Raw genomic sequence first — 23,307 nt, forward strand, 5'->3', positions numbered from 1 at the left:
GGAACCGGCCCCATACAGGATAAGGGAGACCCCACCGAAAAGAACCGTGATGTGAGTGATCGGATTCAAGTGGGGGGAGGCTCTGATAGTGGATGCGGCAGCGGGAGCCAATCGCGGGGTAAGGGTGGAGACCACGAGAAGGCAGGCAGGATGCCGGGCGATGAGTGCCGCGAGTCCTTGTGCCCTATGCCCCGAGCCTGCGGCGGTCTCGCGTTGCTTCACAGGGACGCAGCCGGGAAGGGTATACATTTCCCATAGGGAGACCCAAACCATCAGTGTCCCAGAGAAAAAGAAAGAATCGAAGGAAGAGAGCCAGACCGCTAACATCCAGAGAAGGGCCACCCTCTGCAGAGGCAGAGGAAAATCCCACAACCGGCTGAGGTGATGGGGGCATGTGCGATCCCGTCCGATGTCCCAACAAAGGGGCCATGGAAGTCTCGGAAGTGGGGCCGAAGTGGCAAGCACCAGGGTGCCGGTCAAAGGGGGGAGTGTTGCCCGTATATGAATCAGAGAGACGGTGAGTGGCAGCGTCTGGGCAATGTCTCCACCCCTTGTTCTGATTTATGTTTTGCAGGACCGGGCCCTGGAGTGGAGTGTGTCGGCTTCCCGCCGTGGGAGACCTGCCCTCGCGGGATGGGCCGATAACCCCTAGCGGTCTCAGCATGCAGTGGGGCACTTTGGCGAACGGCTGGGGTTGTGTGTGCGCACTGTAAATAATAGGGATTGCAAATAAACGTGTATTGGGTGATTCAAAACGATGTCTGCCTGTCTGTGTCCAGGCCAGCTTCCACAATGGCATCCCAGATTGGACTTTCCGCCTGTTACAAGGTGGGGACCCGTCGCACCAGACCCAATGCAGACAAGCTGAAGGCCGCTATCAAAGCATCCTGCGCTTCCATAACACCTCAGCAGTGCCACAGGATGATCACCTCCATGCCATGCCACATTGATGCAGTAATTCATGAAAAAGGAGCCCCGACCAAGTATTGAGTGCGTACATGGTCATACTTATCATTATACCAACATTTCTGTATTAAAAATATTTTTTTATTGGTCTTTTTTATCGAGATACTGAATTTTGAGTTTTCATTATGTATAAAACTCATAATAAGCAAAATAAACGCTTGAAATATAGCACTCTGTGTAATGAATCTATATACAAATTTCACTTTTTGAACTGAATTACTGAAATAAATTCACTTTTCGATGATATTCTAATTTATTGAGATGCACCTATACGCATACATATATACATATATTTTGCAAATATTAATGGGCAAAAGAAAATCTATCCTTGCTTTATCTTAAATGCAATGTAAGAGATTTTCTAGAGATATTTCACTTATATAAATCCAAAAATATAAAATTAAATAAAAATTATACATAAAATTATACAATGTGCTGCTCTAAATGTTTATTTTTTCCATGTATACACTACCTGCCAACCAGCATAATATTGAGGGAAATGTATGTTTCTAAATTTTGGTACAGAAATCCACTACAAAATGCAGTGTGAAGTACATGAACGTGACATTTGGCATCAATTTCAATATTTTTACCTGTTCTAGAGATAAGCATTCCTCATTAAGATCCAATAGCAGACTTCCAGGAATATTAATTTGTTAAAAGTGGGAAATGTTATATTGAGTCATATGAAAAAGTTTGGGAACCCCTCACAGCCTTCATAATAATTTACTTTCAACAAAAAAGATAAAAGTGGTATGTGTTTCATTTCCTAAGAACATCTGAGTACTGGGGTGTTTTCCCAAACAAAGATTTTTAGTGAAGCAGTATTTAGTTGTATGAAATTAAATCAAATGTGAAAAACTGTCTGTGTAAAAATTGGTTGGATTAGCTTGTTTGGTCATAACAAACAGCGCTTTGCAGGGCGGAAGAAGAACACTGCATTCCAAGAAAAACACCTGCTACCTACTGTCAAATTTGGTGGAGGTTCCATCATGCTGTGGGGCTGTGTGGCTAGTTCAGGGACTGGAGTCCTGGTTGAATTCAACCCAGTTTCAGCGAACTCTTCTGGATAATGTTCAAGCATCAGTCACAAAGCTGAAGTTACGCAGGGGTTGGATATTCCAACAAAGCAATGACCCAAAACACAGTTCGAAAACTACAAAGGCATTCATGCAGAGGGAGAAGTACAATGTTCTGGAATGGCCGTCACAGTCCCGACTTGAATATCATCGAAAATCTATGGGATGATTTGAACCAGACTGTCCAAGCTCAGCAGCCATCGGAGAGATTTTGTATGGAAGAATGGTCAAAATACCTCTATCCAGAATCCAGACACTTATCAAAGGCTACAGGAGGTGTCTAGAGGCTGTTATGTTTGCAAAAGGATTGATGTAATATCTCTGTTCAGGTGCCCAAATTTATGTACCTACCTAATTTTGTTATGATGCATATTGCATATTTTCTGTTAATCCAATAACCTTAATGTCACTGCTGAAATACTCCTGTTTCCATAAGGCATGTCATATATTAAAAGGCAGTTGCTAGTTTGAAAGCTCAGCCAATGATAAACAAAAATCCAAAGAATTAAGAGGAGTTCCTAAACGTTTTCATATGACTGTATAAAAATAGGGATTGTGGTGTGGCATGGAAATCAAAACATACCTTTCCAAGAGAACAATTCTATTTACAGATATATTTAGCTTTATGACTGTCAAAGCCAAAATATATGAGTGGATAATAAATAATACATCCTGTACAGCCCATTCAAAGATGTTTGCAATTTTCTTTTTCTCCACTTGCACTTTGTCACTGATTACTATTTGTATGCATTAAGCATATTTCTGGCCATAAGCTTTCATAAGCCTGGTCATAACTGAAAAATTGTGTAACAAAATTCATAACATAACTCTGATTAAGGTGGTTCTTGAGGCCATTAAATATGTTAAAGAACTAATACAAATTGTTACATGATTTTTCATTTATCATTATCACACATTTACATGTATGCCATGTATCCATTAGTGATTAATGTTATCTTAAAATTAATAGCCCTGATTCAACCTGTATCAGTGCATTTTCCCAACCAACCTGGTTTCCACATACTTGAGGATAAAAAACTGTAAAATTAATACCAAGGTAAAGTAACATCAGTATCAAAATCATTACATTTACAGTACACATCTCGAATTATCACAAGTGAACATAGTGTACATAACCATTTAAAATTTCTTTCCTATTACATTTTAACAGCAGAAATCAAATATTCACTGCATTGGTTTTTAAAAGATCTTAGTTGCTTATAATAAATAAATGAATATAAATGAATGGAATAAAGAAACAGCTCTGTTCAGCTTACCTGGCCATAAGCAAATATAGTGGCATTATATCCTTCAAAACAACCTTCAATAAGTTTTTCTGTACAGTTTGAATAGATGACATCTTGTTGTGTATCAATATCAAATACATAATCAAATGTAAAAGCCTTGTCTTTTCCCAAAATTACTTGAGGTTCCCCAGGAGTTACAAATGTACAAATATGGCAGCCCTCAATTTTCTCTCTGGCAAGCTGAGGACGAATTCTGAAAGGAAAGGAAAAATATTTAATTAGTTTAGATGAACATATTACACCTCTTTAAACAATTACTGCAATTCTAGTAGCTGCCATCCTTACACAATTTTGTCTTCTGAATTAATCAACAACAACATAAAGAAGTTAGTCTTTTAATATACTGTACTTCAGAAACAAAAGTTTTTTTTTTTCTGTATTTGTGCAGGGCGGCGCGGTGGCGCAGTGGTAGCGCTGCTGCCTCACAGCAGACCCAGGTTCACTTCCCCGATCCTCCCTGCATGGAGTATGCATGTTCTCCCTGTGTCTGCGTGGGATTCCCCTGGGCGCGCCAGTTTCCTCCCACAGTCCAAAGACATGCAGGTTAGGTGGATTGGCGATTCTAAATTGGCCCTAGTGTGTGCTTGGTGTGTGGGTGTGTTTGTGTGTGTCCAGCGGTGGGTTGGCACCCTGCCCGGGATTGGTTCCTGGCTTGTGCCCTGTGTTGGCTGGGATTGGCTCCAGCAGACCCCTGTGACCCTGTGTTCGGATTCAGCGGGTTGGAAAATGGATGGATGGATGTTCTGTGAAAAAATAATGGCTGTCCTTCCAAACTACTTTTCCTTCATTTGACATACTGATAATAGCCTACTTTCTTCACCTTCACTGCAGCAATCATTTTGAGAAAAAAATTAATATTGTTTTTCATCTAAGGCCTGCTTCTTTGTTAGAACACAGAACGTTTTAAAAAGCACTAGCAAAAGTTTGTTGCGCACTTTGTTAAAACAGCTACATGATGTGACTCGTTTTCCCAAAATAACCTCATATAATGCATTTTAATGAATTAATAGGGACACCACAAGACAAATTTATCTTTGGGTTCACATACTGGTGCCTTTCCTGACTACTATTATGACTTTGATGAGTGGGTGGCTGCAGATTACAACCAACTCAGAGCCAAGGTGCTGCTGACATATGGTGCTGGGCCTGTCAGGAGTTGAAATTTAACCCAGAGAGGCCAGGGGACCACCAAGTATTCAAATTATGGGCTAGTGATACAAAAATGATGGTAAGCCTGTGACATCCTGATAAACAACTTCCTTGTCTGGCTGGACTAGCGACAGGAATATAAGTTCATGGATGCCCTTATAACAGCCATCGAGAACAACTGGGCAGCCTCGTAAGTTGAGTGTTTAAAATGGTCTGCCGGTTGCCCAAGTGCCAAATAGGATGTGTTGCTATTCCTGAGTTCACTCGTCACGAGACAGAGATATTGGTCAACTCAAAAGAGAAGCACACATTCCTTCCCCGCTTTTGCAAGTATGGGGAGATGAGCCATACCCACACAAAATGTCCCCCACTTCAGTGAGCCAACAGACTGCAGCTGGGTGTGAGGAGAAAGTTAGTGTTTCACTGCAAATCCCTTGTCCCTCCCCTTGCGCTGGGGTGGTTGTAGTCAATAGGCACAAAATAAATGCACTTATACATTCTGGCAGCAACATCTCCATTGTTGCACAATGTTACGTCCTTTGGCAACAATAGAAATCAGTTTGATCAGTCTATTCTGTATCTATGGGGAAACTTGATAGTATAGGTCTGCCTCTTGTATAATCACTTAGGGGATAACACATAAAATCACAGAGGCTGTTATGTGCAGTCTACTTTATCCAGTGACACTGGGTAAGGTGGTAACAAATCAAAAGTGGAAAAGCACAGACCACTCTAAGTAAAACACTGGGCCTTGAAATAGATGGTGATACTCCATTTCAAACTGTCTCCACTCTGTGCTGTTAGCCAGCAATACAGTAGGAATCACGTGGCCAGGCCACCCAGTATGACATGAGCAATGTAACACTGTCCTGTACTAACGTTTCAACAGAGACAGAAGGCAAGACGTCATGGAACGTCACTCAACTCGCTGACATTTCTCCAGATCCACTCTCAGAATTACATTTCCAGTATAAGCATACTCCAGCTTTGTTCAAAAGAAAACAATAGAATGACGATTCCCTAAAGTTTGCTAAAAATGTGGTTGTTCTGATCGCAAGACAACATACAACAACACTTAGTTGTACAGCACATTTTCATACAAATGATGCAGCTCAAACTGCTTTAAAAGATGAACGAAAAAAGAAAAAAAATATGAAAATTAGACAATACTAATTAAGAAAGATAAAGTAAGATCTGATGGTCAGGAAGAAAAAACAATCAAAAAAACTCCAGAGGGCTGGAGAACCATGAGACCAGCCAGCCCCCACTAGGCATTCTAATAAATATAAATGATCTAAATCAGTCATCATGGTTTTCAGGCTTCATGTGGAAGAATTAGATGATGATGGACCTCTGGCCTTCAATCCAATGCCACTGGGTCCGCATTTTGGAGCTTAATAATTAATTGCTGTACTGTGTGGCTGAGCATGAGGGTTAGATGAGGTTGTTACTGTTAGTTTCACAAACTTACAGGTGGCATGTCTGCAAGCTAGCACACACCCTTCTTCCAGGTATCCATGTGGGAACCTAGAAGACGTTAGAATGGATTAAGTTTCAATTTTATTGGCCAGGAATTAACAAGGAGGTCCGCTGTTTTAGTGCTTCCTGTTCAGAAGCACATTTACGTCAGATTCCTTGGACACACCATTCTCCTCTCATTGACATATCGTTTTGATCACATAGGAGTAGACATTGTAGGACTCCTTGAACCCTCTGCATGTGGTCATAAATATATTTAGCTTGAGTTGACTACGCTACACTTTACCCCAAGGTTATTTAATTGAGACCAATCAATTCCAAGAATATTGCACAGGAACTGGTAGGAGTCTTTGCATGTCGTTATCCTGAATGAAGTCTTAGCAGACAAGGGAACAACTTTCACCTTGGAGATGCTCAGTGATGTTGCCTAGTTACTCCATATTAAGCATTTAAAAACCTCAGTATATCATCCTCAAACTGATAGTTTAGTGGAGTGGTTAAATCAGAAGCTCAAAGAAATGTTACACAAGGTGGTCAGTTGAGGATGGGAGGAACAAGGATCAATTACTCCCCGGTACTATTTGCAAACTGGGAGGTCCCACAAGCCTCCACGGTTTTCTCATCTTTTTAACTGTTATTTGGGCAACAAGTCCAGGAAATATTGGACAAACTACAAGGATGGGAGGAACAGGCACTCCCTTCTACCAATATTCTAGAACATATCACCTAGTTACGCAATTGATTTGAAAACACTCAAACAACACTAAAAGAGAATATGGAGCATACACAATCCGCACAGATTCACTAATATGATCGTGGCACGTCTCTTCGCGAACTACAATCTGGAGACCAAGTCATGGTTGTTATTAATACTTCCCACTTAAATTACTGGCACACTGGCAAGGGGTATATGAAATTAAGAAGAGGAAGGGGATGGTCAATTAGTGGGTTAAACAATCTAATTGTTGGGCAACCAAACAAATATACCATGTCAATTTCTTGAAATCGTGGAAGGACAGGGAGCCCAATCCCTACTCTGGACAACTCCTACTCCTCATTCATTCTTAGTTCAGAAACCTTAACTTTGGCACATTTTTGATGGCCATGCAACAACAAGAGCTCAAAGCAACCATCTTTTCTGTCTCGGAAGAATTTCCCTGATTGTGCACAACATCATCACTGATGATGACACTAATTGTGCATGACATCACCAATGTCTGAGAATGCCCATATCGCCTTCCGGAGCCAAAAAAAGCTTGAGATCAATAGAATGCTAGCTCAAGGTGTAATAGAGGAAAGTTTTAGTCCCTGGTGTAGCCCTAATGCCATGGTCCCAGAGCCTGATGAAAGTTGGTGCGTTTGCATTGATTTCTGTCAACTTAACATTAAAATTCATGAAGCCTATGAAAAACCTTGTAAATCCCAGCCCACCTTAAATTCCTTCACACCTTACCATCAGCATCTTTTGTTTTAATAACCTCTCTTTTCTTTTGTCTTTACTTTAGATACACTTTGCTTTCCACCCTCAGACCCATTTGTTACAACATTTGGCTGTTATCAGTTTGTTATATTAATGGGACTTGCTTCAGGGATTTCCCTGACAGATATCCCATGGTTCCTCATTGCCTCTAGTGAAACATATAGCAAAACTGATACAAGTGTCAAAAAGGGAGAAATGGCTGATATTCTGTTACAGAAATTTTAGATAGCCAGTTTACTTTCATAGCAGCAAAAGTTATGCGCCAAAAGTTAAAATATTATAAGACCAACTTAACATGTCTTTCCTTAATATATATTCAGACTGACTTTATTCTATACTATGATTATTTACTTGTTATAATAGATATGCTTTACAATTGAGTGGCGTGGTTAAGGTTTTTTTCATTTTATTTTATTGTAGGATATATAATGAAGATTATAAGCAGAAGAAAAGATTAAAGGAAATATATACATTGTGGTTACCACCTTCAGAATAATATGTGACAATTAAAAAAACAAATTAGCTAAGGTATATTCAGAAACTGGATGAAAATGACCATCTGCTAAACCACTAGCATTAATATTAATAAAGGGTACCACTAACGAAACAGGTCTTAACACATCATGAGATATTAATAGGAGGACAAATACAACAACATGCATCTTTTCGTCCTTGGACCCATAAGCAGCTTTCAACAATTACAGCTTAAGTACTGCAATACTGACTAATAATGAGTAAAACTCCTAATGTTTATACCGAGCCCATGCGAGAAAAACCACCTCCAGAGATTGGGCTATGGTATATGTCTGCAAACAAAGGAATTGCCTGACTCCAAGAAGAAATAAGCCATACAAGACTGAAACATAATATTTTAATTTTGTGAGATAAGCATTTAGTATAGTTGATGTCAAACATGCAAATGATAAGCTATGACAGTGTTACCAGAAGTGGGGATACACTACATATCCTACTAAATAAGAGCAGCACAGATTCACAGTAACTTTTATCAATTCGAAAAGTGTTTTGTTTTCCTCTTTATGTAATCTGTTATGTCCATTTGTATTGTCTATACAATGAAAATGTGTTTTTCTTTGATTGCATGCCATTTTCACTTTTATTGCAATTACATTAATACAGTTTCATATTATGTTGCAATATGGTGAATTTGTGCCAAATCATTGGACTTATATTACACTATTATCAGATGAGTGAGACAAAAAGAGGCCACAGATATGAACTTTGAGCCATTTAAAAATAAGATTGTCTTTTTATTTTTTTCCATTCAATTGCATTAATTGTGTCTGCATTTGTTTCATTATGATGAAAATGTAAAAAAAAAAAATCATTTCCATTTTGTTTTTTTGTATGCATGAACACATTTATCACAATTTTGTCTTATGAAGTGCCATACATAAATGGAAAGCTGAATTTAGTCAATCAGTTAGTCATTTTCCAACCCGCTATATCCTAACTACAGGGTCACGGGGGTCTTCTGTAGTCAATCCCAGCCAGCACAGGGCGCAAGGCAGGAAAAAATCCTGGGCACGGCACCAGCCCACCGCAGGGCACGCAGACATATATAAACACCAAACACACAATAGGGACAATTTAGGATCGCCAATGCACCTAACCTGCATGTCTTTGGACTGTGGGAGGAAACTAGAGTACCCGAAGTAAACCCACGCAAACACAAGGAGAAAGCTGAATTTATATGGAATCAAATGACAAAAAAACTTATTGATGGGATGAAATATCAATGTTTAATGTCAAAAACACCAAGGCAACACAATGAGAATTTTTTTTGGCTAAGGTAAAACAAAAGGTACTAAGGTCCTAACAATTTCAGGGGATTAATGAAGGCAACATTTGCAGCTATACTAATAGACTCACTACCCAAGTCCATTATTTCAGCAATGTTATAATAAATTTCACTTGCCGTATGATTAATTATTCTTCTTAGCGGCTTATAAGAATCGAATTGTATCCAGATGCCCATAAACATCAATAGTCTGTCCCTCTTGCAAGTGATCATACATACACATGCATTACATCAGTACAGGCAAGTCAAAACCTACTTTCAATGCTAAGGCCTCTTTTGGTCCTTAGATTACCCAGAAATATAAATATAATCCAAGTGTGAGGTTAACAAAAGCTTATCTGTTAAGAGCTATCTGATCTTTGGTCTGTGACTCTTTTAGACTAATGACATCTGGATCTTCTTCTTTTCATAACTAGTTTTCTGTTTCTAGCTCTTTATTATATTCTTACAAATAAAAATTTCTGTCTTTATACGAGAATTATATGGCAACAGTATCTAATTTTTTTTTCCCTAGACAGATTTTGTACTTGATGTTAAAATCCAAAGTATGTAACAGGCCAGAAAATGTATCAGTAAGAAAGATAGGTTGCTTCATATTTACCGTACAGTTTTAAAAGTAAACACTTTACAGAAAAACGTTCATTTAACACACTACCTTTATAAAGATGTTTAATGCTAAAACCATCATCATAATTCTCCTCTTGTCAAAATCATCCTTTCTTAAAAAGATTCTTATTTCCATCCATTCCTCTATATTATGCTTGTTACTTTGAAAAAAACTTGAAAATTTCTAATTGTACTAAGTAACTTAAATTAGCAATTCACATTTAAAAAGGGATTATAATGCATATGAAATGTTTTTCAATCCGGTTAACCTACAAACCAGAGGTTTTCTTAAAAACATAGAATATAAAAAACAAAAAAATTCATATATGAAAAATGAATGTATTATATTTAACAGAGTTACTTTAAAAAATTCTTCTAAATGAATTCACTGTGAAAGGCTATATTGTGAAGAGACAAAATATTGTTTTACTAGGAAAACAGTACAAGTATTGTGTGTCAGCCACTGCAGATTCTAACCACTCAAATGGCTCTACCCTGAACTGTTATATCTCAAAAAAAGTCTGACTAAGTCTTTTTTCAAAAACTAAACCTCCAAAAACTTGTAACAAGTGATTTTTTTATTTCTATAACAAAAATCAACTATTTCTTAAAGAAAATATTGTTTAACATGTAACTATAGGTTCTATTTAACTAATAAATAATAACTATATTATGTAATTTAAAAATCTCATCACTAACCCTGCAAATATTAATTTTTGTCAGCATATTAAATTAACTAGAAATGTATTTCTGTTCACTGTTGCTCATTCAAAATGTTGGTCCTTGTATTCATTTTTATGCTTGGACACAATGCCTAACAGTGGTCATAGGACTATTTATGAAGATTAGACGTTTAAATGCATGCATCCATTCTTCCATAAATTGTCAAACTCATTAATTTATACCAGGGTTTAGAACAAGTGCTCAATCACAATACAGGAACCAAAACTGTATGAGGTGCTATTGTACTACATGGCACACTCAAGCATACATGGCCAGTTCAATTTGCCAGCTCCACCTAACTAAAGAAGGAAATCCTTTTTTCTTTTCACGTTTACAGTTCCTTTTTTATGTATGTCTCCTCATGTGAATGGTGAACTACACCATTCCTGTTTATGTGGTGGAAAAAACACTTTTTGAATATTTTAAATTATGTCTAAATTTTAATCTCTAAAACATTTTGAAAGATGCTGCCCTTGCACTCACATCAGGTGGAGCACTATGGAAGTAAAAGTTTGATCAATAAGGATAGGATAGAGAACTTGCCACAGGGCTCTTTTTTCTTCTATTGGAAAGAGGCAATGTAAAACTGTCCAAGTAGAACTCTTAGGATCAGAATTGAACCTCCCTTCTGGTTATAACAGTTACCAGGAATATAAATGGAAAAAAGAAAGACAAAGGATATTTATACAGACTGTCTCTTCCAGAGAACCCAGAAGGGACAAAGCATAGTCAAGGAGAAAAGAACACTAATTGTACACAGAACACAAAAGTGAAGAGAATGACAAGATGTAACAGTGATTATTGTTGTAGTAGGTTGGGATCTGAAAATTTTCTGAAGGAAGTCCGTACTTCCTTTCCATGTAGACTTCCATTAATCATTCCAAAGATGTGCATATTAGCTTATTTTAAAATATTCAAAATTGTCCAGACAAGAGTTAGTTTAGTTGGATGAATATGTACACTCTGCCCGCAGGGGTCACATCTGCAATCATTTAAGGGAACAAGTACATATTCATTTAGCTGAATCATATTTTTATTAAACGTGACTTAGAAATAGCAGGTACACAGGAAAACTGGTTACATATTAAAGCCCTAAAGACAAAATGAAACCATTTTGGTTCACGTCAAAGTTTTCTAAAATACCCATTAGAGGAAAAGGAGACAGACTTGGACAGACTTTCAAGGTGTACTGCAATTCAAATATCACATAAAAAAGTCCAGTTAACATTATACCATTTAAAGGTCATAACTTTAAACATTAAAACTAATAAAATGTAGATATGACCAAGATTCTGGTCTTTATTCAACACTAGGTGTGTTTCCCGGTTTCAAAAACTCTTATGACAATGACAATGGTTCTCTGATACAGTACTGTTAGTTAATCGATGTATCAAAGTACTATGTAACCAATTACTTAGGTTTAAAGTTTAGATAAGCAAAAACTGATAAAAGACAATTCAGAATATTACAAATGGGCCTTGTTCAAGGAAAAAGTAACAGGTTACAACCAACAGATATTTTGCAGCAATTAAAGTATATTAGGCCTTGCAAATCACAGCAAACCATTTTCATAGGTGTCCCAACTTCTGATGATTACTTAAAAACTGTCTATCTTAAAGCAGAATGTGTTACTACATCAAGTACTACATGGACAATATTACACAGTAGAAAGTTATAAATTCCAGTGATAATGGCAAGAAAACTGTAACAAATGAAATGAGACAGAGCATTATTACCCATAGGCCTTTCATTTGCACAAATTGCAAAAAAAAATGTGTCAGATATTATACTAATGTACACAATACAAAGGCAACTGAAAACTGGAAGAAACTCTGATAGGAAGAGATCTGGCAGACGCAAAGTCACAACCTTATCAGAAGACAAGTTCCTGAGGGTCACCAGCTTGCCTTACAGGCACCTCACAGCGCAACAGCTTCAAGCACAGCTTAGCAGTGATGGAAAAAAGCAAGTCTCAGTTTCTACTGAGGAGAGAAGGAGACTCTGTGCTGCATGTTTGACAGGCCAAGTGGCAGTAAAAAAGTAATTCCGTTCTCCTCTTGGCAAGAAAAAATAAAAATAAAAAAAAGGATGCTTCCACACATCTCAGACAGACAGATAGGTTGATTAGTCTTGCTTGAGCTCATTTTGCATCTTCTAACTCAAGAAGTTTATAGAGAGGCCACTAGAAAGATGTCAGTTCAACTTGGATTTACACCTTTGCCATCAGATAAAGTATAAGCAGATAGGCAGCCTTTCAATGTAGTTTGGGGAAGGAAAAACAGGATGTCTGCTAAATCTGCGGCCTTAACAGGCCTGGTGTGCCACTAAAGCCTAGGAGAATAGTCCTACATAATCCACAAGCATCTCTCCCTTTCTTCACACAAGCCCCCCCACAGCCCAAAACAATTTTATCATACTTTTTCAATGTTCTGAAATGATGATGCAACAATGTGCACTTTTAAGACATCACACAGCAATACATAGTACAGGATAGAGGTTCTTCCATAAATATTTTCACAGTGTGGTTCAAATTTGTCCATACGGTATATATAATGTATGCCTGGAGCAGCAAGAGTAATTGCTGGTACTCGCTTTGTTTTGTAGGCTGCTTGTTCCTTCTCATGATGTGTTTCATATTTTATGCAGTTTCTTAATTAAACAGGTGTGGGGGTGCCCCTCAGAGTTTTGCAGTGTGCTATTAGAAGTATATTATATTGAAGAGTGAGCCAGAAAGTGGAGTATGCTGAAAGGTGGTTGTGGGGAAGGAGTGTTTACTGTCAGAGAACAAGGTTATATAAACATTTACAGCAGGTACTCTGCTGCTGAAATAGAAAAATGCTCCACTTTAACACTAGAATTACCAGAACCTACGAAAAAACTCGTAGATCCCTCCCACCGTAAATCGCTTCTTAAATCCGTTCGCACCTCTCCACCAGCGTCTTTTGTCTTCTAAATGTGCCAATAAAGACAAGCTGCAAGTAGCCGGCTATTGGATGGAATAGCCGGCTACTTGCAGCTTGTCTTTATTGGCACATTTTTTTGGTGGCATCCCCCCACCGACTCAGAATAGATCGTTATTTGGAACACACGCATTTCATTTGTGTTCTGTTTCTACAGTAATCTGTGTAAACACATTTTTTAAACAGAAACGTTTTTCATCTTCTAGTAGTAAATGACAAAATGTAAGCTTAAACTATATATTGTATGAAACTTGAAGTCCAAATATCAAAGAAACACTTTCACAAAAGGTATAAATATAACAGAACAAGTGTGCTTTTATTCAAAAATATAACTGCAGAAAAAAAAGCAACGTTAGCATGCCCAACATTTACTACAACTGCCTTGGGGGTTTAATGGTATCAGCTGCTGACTGGTAATGAAAAGGTCACGACTTCGATCCCGCACTACTCCGTTTTGAGAAGTGAACTGCTCTTATTCTTACTACTTTAGAATAAAAACATACATATGATTTGAGTCTGTAACAGCCAGTGTAATTTATGATACTTGTAAAGGTTTTTTAATTTACTTTTCACTCTCCCAGTCGCATTCAGGATCCTTCCCTACTCCCCACCCCATCAGACACTGCTGTTTTCACATAAAGACGCGCTATAGCTCTGCAATGTATCACAATACATACTACCGCCCCCCCTCATTGGCGAATCTGCCTTCTTCGTATCTCACCGTCACTTGATTTTCTTTTTATTCAGTTTTATTGAGTGGTCCTGAATTAGTTAGTATGCACCTTATGGTCTATGATGTCCAAAAAAAAAAAAAGAGACATAGGTATATATATTTGGAATTATTCGTTTTATGACCTGTATAGTACATTTTGGAAAACTCTGTGGCACGATTACAACATTATTCATATTATTCATATTCATTCGCATAACATCTTGCAGTTTGTAATCAGTGACTGCGTGTTTTTTTCCCAGATCTTCCCAGTCCCCACATGTTGCTGTATGCTGTTTCTTTTGTACTCCAGGACATGCAGAGGAAAGAATAGTAAAAACCAGTAACTTCAGTGCTATATGAAATCATCAGACACTCCCCATCTGACACTGCTGTTTTCACATAAAGATGCGCTATAGCTCTGCAGTGTACTTGTGACTGCATTCTCGTACTAATGTTTGCGAACTGAAGTGTCTGCATGCACTTTTCGTGGCATTACATGTGTATTTTTTGAGCATGCCTGTTTCGCTCAAACACAGGAACATATGTTGGTGTACAAGTATAACAAAACAAGTGCACTTTTATTCAAGACTATAACCGAAGAAAAAAGAAAGCAAGTTACAGTAGGCGGTTGATACGACAGCTTGCGTGGTGCAATGCTAAGAACTGCTGATTTCCAATCTCTGCTATATAAAATCATCATATTCAAATATTAACAGTTCCCACATACCCAAGGGCCGCCCTTCCTACATTTATGACATGTGTACTTGTTGCAGTGTACACATCTCTCTGTGCTATGGTTCCTATTACACTGAATGAGCACCTGACACTGTACTTTCTTCCCTACATAAATAACATTCGAGCTATAGCATGTCTCCAAATAAATAACGTTCGAGCTATAACGCGTCTTTATGTGATCCAAATAAATAACATTTAAGCTATAGCGCTTCTCCAAATAAATAACATTCGAGCTATAGCGCGTCTTTGTGTGATCCAAATAAATAACATTCGAGCTATAGCGCGTCTTTATGTGAAAACAGCACTGTCAGATGGGGGGGGGGGTATCGTGAACGCGACTGAGAGAATGAAACTGAATTTAAAAAAAAAAAAAGCTAACCTTTACAATTATCATACATTTACACTGGCTGTTACAGACTGACTGAAATCAAATCTATGCTTTTATTCTAAAATAGTACAGTATATGCAATATTATTTGAAAACGAACAGCGTCAGATCGGGTTTGAATACACACTGGTGCTGTTACAGAAGGCGTGAGCTTATTCAGTGCAGCAGTTTCAACGCACAGTACATGTAATATTATTTGAAAATGAACAGCGTCAGATAGAAGTTGGAATGTGACGTCAGAGTCTCTGGTTACTATCTATATGTGACAGACCACTTTGCGGATCCTACTAGATCGGTGTGCATGCTTCAATGTTTGATGAATGGTTCGATGTGGTGAAGCAAAATGCCAATATACAGATTCATTCATGGTGCTTTTATATTCAAGCGTCGCATATTCCCGATCGTAATGACACAATACATTTTAAAAGTCTCACATAACGTCTTCTGTGCCGTCTTTTTTTGTAGGGCTTCCTCCGGTCCTGACAGCAGCGGCAAACAGCAATAGATCACCACACCAAGCACATTAAATGTATGATATTCCAACTCTCTGCACATTTAGAATTCTCAGATTTATACTTGACATCACTTTCATGATGAAATGCATTAAAGCATGTATTTTACATTTTACAGATAAATTGGTAATTTCATTTAAATAATGAATACTGTTAATAATTACACGCATGAGGGTGACACGGTGGCAGAACGTTAGCGTTGCTGTCTCGCAGGGAGTCACGCTGCTGATATTCCCTGCCTGGAGTTTTCCTGCAGGGTTTCCTCAGTGTGCTCCGGTTTCCTTCCAAAGATATGCAGATTTGGTTACACTAAAATGACGTTAGTGTATGTGAGTGCTTGTATTCACCTTGCAATGAGCTGAGGCCCCATCCAGGGATTGTTTCTGCCTCGTGCCCAATGCTAGCTGAAATGGAAAAATCCCTGGACTGATGGATTTAATCATTAAACATCCTTTTCAGAGATATTGCGGTAAGGTGTCATAAATCCATCCATCCATTTTCTAACCCGCTGAATCCGAATACAGGGTCACGGGGGTCTGCTGGAGCCAATCCCAGCCAACACAGGGCACAAGGCAGGAACCAATCCTGGGCAGGGTGCCAACCCACCGCAGGACACACACAAACACACCCACACACCAAGCACACACTAGGGCCAATTTAGAATCGCCAATCCACCTAACCTGCATGTCTTTGGATTGTGGGAGGAAACCGGAGCGCCCGGAGGAAACCCACACAGACACGGGGAGAACATGCAAACTCCACGCAGGGAGGACCGGAAGCGAACCCGGGTCTCCTAACTGCGAGGCAGCAGCGCTACCACTGCGCCACCGTGCCGCCCGGTGTCATAAATGATTAATTTAATTTAATTTCCAGGCAATTCCCAACACAGCGAAGCCGAACCTGTTCTCACAAATAGTGCTGGGCAGTATGACCAAAATTCTACTGTATATCACAGTATTTTTTTAAAATGATACCAGTTTCATGGTATTTGATTGTATTTTTTTACCATGCATGAGTGGATGTTAACCATATTTTCCACTGTGATTACTGCAGTAGACTGGCTAAGAATGACCTATTCCACTGTCATGAGAATTGTACAAAAAAACATTTTAATGTGCACACAAGTATTAATACAGGTTTGCATGGTCCCATAAAGTGATGGTTTTCAAGGGGGTGGCACTAATGAAGAGAAGGAATCAAACTGCATGACAGTTGCTTATACTGAACAAATTTTGCAAACAACTTAAACTATAATTTTGACAACATATTTTGAACCATCCACAGAGGCATTTAGACTTAAAATATCCAGAGGTGCTTGTCAAAAGTTGTATTGCACTGAACATGTCTTAGAAAAGGAATAAATAGTAAATATATTTTTTAAAACAACTACACTTTGTTAATGTTAACAATCTCTGTCCACTGAAACGTTAGCTATATGGATTGTAATGGCGTTAGTTATCTCTCTATCCACCACTTGCTTTTTTTTGTCGTAGGCAGTATCTCTTGCAAACGCGTATACAAGGGACGTCTATCTCGACTGTCCTCTAGCTTTTTCAGTTGGACCTGAGGACGTGGAGAGTGCCGATCTTAGTTCCATACATTCATGGTACTCCAAAGCATGTTTGCGGCTAAGGTGGTGCAGTAAAATGCTCATGTTGCCGCCTCCATCAATAACTTTAGCTCAACAGCATTTGCAGTAAATAGTTGTTTGGTCCACATCCGACCTTTTAAAACCAAAGTATCTCCAGACAACAGACACAGCATCTTTTCTTAGCAAAAGTTGTTCTGTGTTATGTTCAACTTTATCGTCTGCTACAGCTTCAGTTTCGAAATGTTATCTGTCCATTTTCATAGCTCAATACCTCCATTAACACATGTACTCCATTGTGTGTTTAGCGGTGTAGCAGTGAAAAAGGTTCCCCTTTAAACAGTTTCCTGCTATGCCACGTTCCAAACGTTGTTTAGGTTAAGTGAGTGACATACTCGAAAATTTCAGCTCCCACATCGTCAAAACAACAATTAAGATAATATCGTAGATTATACATATCACACACTCAATCTAAGATGCCTACCTAATTAAGAAAATTACTATTATTATTACTGGTGTGTGTGTATTCAGCTTGCTTTTTTTTTTTTTTTGATCAAAATGGTTACTGAAGCTGTCTCACAGCTTTTGAAAGATTTACTTTTGACCTAAATCTGTAAATAAAAAAAGCCAGAATCTGGACAAAGAAAAAACTTCAGTGGTGATAGCTCACTAAACAGAGGTTGTGTTAAATTATTCAATGACAAAGTAATCTGTTGTAAAAAAAAAACTTTCAAGAATCACAGTCCTAAAGAAAACCACACATTTATTTTCTGTAACCTTTTGTTTCTCTTTACAGAGTTCAAGAGACTTATCCTGGTAAAATTAGACAAATATAAGAAACAACCCTAAATTCAAAGTCCTGCAGACAGGATGAACAAGTAGAATGACCCTTGCCCATAATATAACATTCTCAAACACACTTAATCCAACTTGGAAACATTAGTTGACTTAACTAGAAAACTCAAAAATAAATAAATAAATAAATAAATAAAACACAGGCTTAGAGTGAAAATGGCAACTTCAGAAAAACAACATCCTGAAAGCAAATTAAACCAAAGTCCACAAAGTTGTGAGACAATACAGCTACACTATAGTCCTGACCTCACCCAAATTACAGCTGCGCAATATCTCCATGTACAACGTCATATGAGTGACGGGGTCACAAAACTTTACAGGGAAAAATTTAACTAGGTAATTATTTTGTGGTCACACTGCAGCGTACCTATTTATCCTTTTAACTTCTACCTAAATGATGAAACTATACATTTTTAATGTAATATACTCATCCACAAATTCTGACTAACCAGAAGTCTTTTCTTTGCAGAATGCTTTTGCTAATCCCATGGGATTATCTATTTACTGGACTGCAAAGGTTCAAGTTTGGCACCAATATATTTTCATGAAACAAACTACTTTAATACTAGTCTGCAACAGATGAGCTCAATGAGGAATTGCATCGACTAACAGTTAACATGAAGAAACTGACGGAATATCAATCTTTGCTTCTCAGAGTCAACTCTCAACTGTGTTCAATGATGAGTAACATTGGAGAGATGGCGAAGCACAGGAAGCAATGCCGAATACAGAATGCTACAACATCTTAGTCAATCAGCTGATGTCTTATAGCATCTTGGGGTCTTTGTGGGCTGATAATTTATTTAAGTAACACAAAGTAGTAGGCATCGTGGATGGATGAATCTGTGTCAGGAAAATGTATTTATCACAAAGACTGAGAAAATCCAGTTTAACTCTGCTTCTGACAGAATTCTGTTTAAACTATCTCAAAACAAGTATTAGACTAGTGCATAAATTTTATTTTCTTTTTTTACCCATTAACACAGGTCAAAGGGTAAGAAGAGAAAGAGTGGCTAGTTCTTTATAATGTGTAATTTATTATGCACTACAACTTTTAAATAGAAAATATAAGAATGTGTATTTGAAACCTAGAGCAAGAAAACACGGCTTGATAAGGCTGTCTGTAATTTATTGCATCTACACAAAGAAAATCTGAATAGAACTGTTTTTCTTTAACTGCTTTCAGCTTTGTGGAGGAGTATATAAGAACAAAAGACATCCATGCAATAGAATTGTCATTAATATTCAGTAACCTTTGGTCAGAAGTACAATGGTTTTACAGAAACTTGTCATGTGGGGGTTTTAGCAGGTAGGTGTGCATTAAGATATGCTACCACAGATAGCCTCTCTGCAATGATACAGTGATTTTTATTTATTTCTTTTTTGTTCTTCAATTGAGGATACCAAATGCAATAACATAAGTAAGAATATAAAAGTCATGTATAAAGTTGATCTTTAATCATTGAACTGTAACTACCTGTTTTTGTAACTGCCCAGAGGGGACTGGGCGGTCTCATGGTCTGGAATCCCTACAGATTTTATTTTTTCTCCAGCCGTCTGGAGTATTTTTGTTTTTTCTGTCCCCCCTGGCATTGAACCTTACTCTTATTCGATGTTAATTAATGTTGATTTATTTTGTTTTCTTATTGTGTCTTTTATTTTTCTATTCTTCATTATGTAAAGCACTTTGAGCTACTGCTTGTATGAAAATGTGCTATATAAATAAATGTTGTTGTTGTTGTAGTCCAAAAGCCTCAGTCTGGATTAATATCACAAACTCCAAATAATTTAGATTGGAATGAGGTACTCAATAAGGGTGCCCTCTATTACCATCACTTTTTGCATTAGTCATGCTAGAATTTTTCATGTTTTATTCCACTTGGAAGGGTTTTTGCATTTTATTTTTTTTTTGTCCACACAGGAGCAAAAATATGAGCATTTGGGGAAGTGTTTGAAAAGTGTGCTTTTATAGTGCTTGCATTCAAAACTAAAGTCAGCAAAGCAAGGCAGGGCAAAAAGCAGTAGCTATACATAGTGCTGGGCGGTATACCATTTCATACCGAAAACTGTTTTTAATTTTTTTTATGATATGGATTTTTCTTATACCGCAACACTGGTTTAAATTGCCTACACGACGTTCGGAACGTGGCGCAGCGGGAAACTGTTCAAGTGGGAACCTTTTTCACTGCTACACCGCTAAACACAGATTTGTTGCACTAGGGCTCTTTTTCACTGCTACACCACCAAATAGTGGGTGGTAGCATAGGTATGCCGCGCGGTGAAAATGGACAGAGAGCATTCCGAAACTGAACTAAAAGTAAAGTTGAACATGATGAACAGAAGAACGTTTGCTGAAAAAAAGGAGTCACATCCGTCGCCTGGAGATAACTTTAGTTTTAAAAGGTCAGATGTGTAAATACTGTTTCTATACTACTGGATAATACTGCAAGCCAAGTTGTACTTGTTTTATTTGTTTTCAATACAGTGTAATGTACCTGGGCACTGTGTAATAGTGTGACGACATGTTGACTTTATTCTCGTAATTTGTCATTAAAGTAGACCATCGTAAACTAAACTTTATCGTAAAATAAATATAATTAATTTACTAGATTTTCTCAAACCCCGTCATAAGTTATATAGCACAATAAATGCTTTGTGTTAAGTGATTCTTAAACTGACTTCTTCTTGCACTATGATTATGTTTTTCTGGTGGGTTTACTCGGCGTGCTTCAGTTTCCTTTCAAAGTCATGTAGGATGTGGGGTTTTGTTGTGCTATATTGACCGTGCTAGTGTATGTTTTGCTTGTATTTATCCTGCGATGTGCTGGCAACTCGTTCAGAGATGGGCGCAACTCTGAATGGATGGCATAATTAAACATGTATAACGAAGATATTTTTAAAGTTCTGAACACTCCGTGGGCTAAGTTTATAACTAGTTTTAATTTCAAAAAGACGTTTATCCTGTGGTGATTGGTTATGTGGTGAAAGAAAAAGAAAGGAAGGAAAAAGGAACTGGGGTTTTGGTACGTCAGATAGAGACAGCATGCATGCAATAAAGATAGCCCGGTCAGAAGAACATGCATTGAATTCTGTGTTTGTGTCTCCGACCAGCAGATCAGAAACCCAACATTTGCACAATATTTACAGTCATGTGAAAACATTAGGACACCCTTTGAAAGCATGTGGTTTTTTGTAACATTTTTAATAAATGGTTATTTCATCTCCGTTTCAACAATACAGAGATTAAAGTAATCCAACTAAACAAAGAAAACTGAAGAAAAGTCTTTTCAAGATCTTCTGTAAATGTCATTCTACAAAAATGCCTATTCTAACTGAGGAAAAAGATAGGACACCCTCACATGTATTCCCTCTTAAATTGGCTCAGATCTCACACAGGTATATCACACCAGGTGCACATAATTAGTAGATCGTTACTCTGCATGTTGAATGAGGCTTGCCCTATTTAAACCTCAGACATTTAGTTTGGTGTGCTCCTGACTGTTGAAGTGAGAGTGAGCACCATGGTGAGAACAAAAGAGCTGTCAGAGGACTTCAGAAAAAGATTGTAGCAGCCTATGAGTCTGGGAAGGGATTTAAAAGATCTCAAAAGATTTTGAAATCAGCCATTCCACTGTCCGGAAGATAGTCTACAAGTGGAGGGCTTTCAAAACAACTGCCAACATGCCCAGGACTGGTCGCCCCAGCAAGTTCACCCCAAGAGCAGACCGCAAGATGCTAAAAGAGGTCTCCAAAAACCCTAAAGTGTCATCTCGAGAACTACAGCAGGCTCTGGCTACTGTTGATGTAGAAGTACATGCCTCTACAATCAGAAAGAGACTGTACAAGTTTAACTTGCATGGGAGGTGTGCAAGGAGGAAACCTTTGCTTTCCAAGAGAAACATCGAGGCCAGACTGACATTTGCCAGAGATAAAGTTGACAAAGACCAGGACTTCTGGAATAATGTTCTTTGGACAGATGAGTCCAAAATTGAATTATTTGGACACAACAGCAGAGGACATGTTTGGCGTAAACCAAACACAGCATTCCAAGAAAAGAACCTCATACCAACTGTGAAGCATGGAGGTGGAAGTGTCATGGTTTGGGGCTGCTTTGCTGCAGCAGGACCTGGTCAGCTCACCATCATAGAATCCACGATGAATTCTACTGTGTATCAGAAGGTGCTTGAAGAACATGTGAGACCATCAGTTAGAAAATTAAAGCTGAAGCGGAACTGGACCATGCAACATGACAATGACCCAAAACATACTAGTAAATCAACCAAAGATTGGCTGAAAAAGAAGAAATGGAGAGTCCTGGAATGGCCAAGTCAAAGTCCAGATTTGAATCCCATTGAGATGCTGTGGGGTGACTTGAAAAGGGCTGTACGTGCAAGAAACCCCTCAAACATCTCACAGCTGAAAAAGTTCTGCATTGAGGAGTGGGGTAAAATTTCCTCAGACCGATGTCGAAGACTGGTAGATGGCTACAAGAACCGTCTCACTGCAGTTATTTCAGCCAAAGGAGGTAACACTCGCTATTAGGGGCAAGGGTGTCCTATCTTTTTCCTCAGTTAGAATAGGCATTTTTGTAGAATGACATTTACAGAAGATCTTGAAAAGACTTTTCCTCAGTTTTCTTTGTTTAGTTGGATTACTTTAATCTCTGTATTGTTGAAACGGAGATGAAATAACCATTTATTAAAAATGTTACAAAAAACCACATGCTTTCAAAGGGTGTCCTAATGTTTTCACATGACTGTAAGTTAAACCTGTGCAATAGCTATTCATACATCCAGTTTTTTGGAGCCTCGTCACACCTGCCATAAAGTTCTCTACACTGAACATACACCAGGGGACCCCTTACTGCGAGGGAGCAGCAGTATCGCCTCACTACCATGCATGTGTAATACCTGCTTTAATGCATTTCATCATGAAAATGATATCACGTAT

The 23,307-nt window shown here is 38.2% G+C and overlaps 1 protein-coding gene across 5 annotated transcripts in view; it reads right to left on the reverse strand.

Annotated features, from left to right (window-relative positions):
* The window catches only part of kif21a (kinesin family member 21A), a 253,360-nt gene that overhangs the window by 167,976 nt on the left and 62,077 nt on the right, over window positions 1-23,307 (reverse strand). For all 5 annotated transcript variants that reach the window (XM_039761105.1, XM_039761101.1, XM_039761104.1 and 2 more), the window contains exon 2: window positions 3,323-3,545. In XM_039761105.1, coding sequence (XP_039617039.1) covers window positions 3,323-3,545 — 223 coding nt within the window. The remainder of the gene's footprint in view (window positions 1-3,322; window positions 3,546-23,307) is intronic.

This window comes from Polypterus senegalus, chromosome 8 (genome assembly GCF_016835505.1).
Source record: "Polypterus senegalus isolate Bchr_013 chromosome 8, ASM1683550v1, whole genome shotgun sequence".
Classification (NCBI taxonomy): domain Eukaryota; kingdom Metazoa; phylum Chordata; class Cladistia; order Polypteriformes; family Polypteridae; genus Polypterus; species Polypterus senegalus.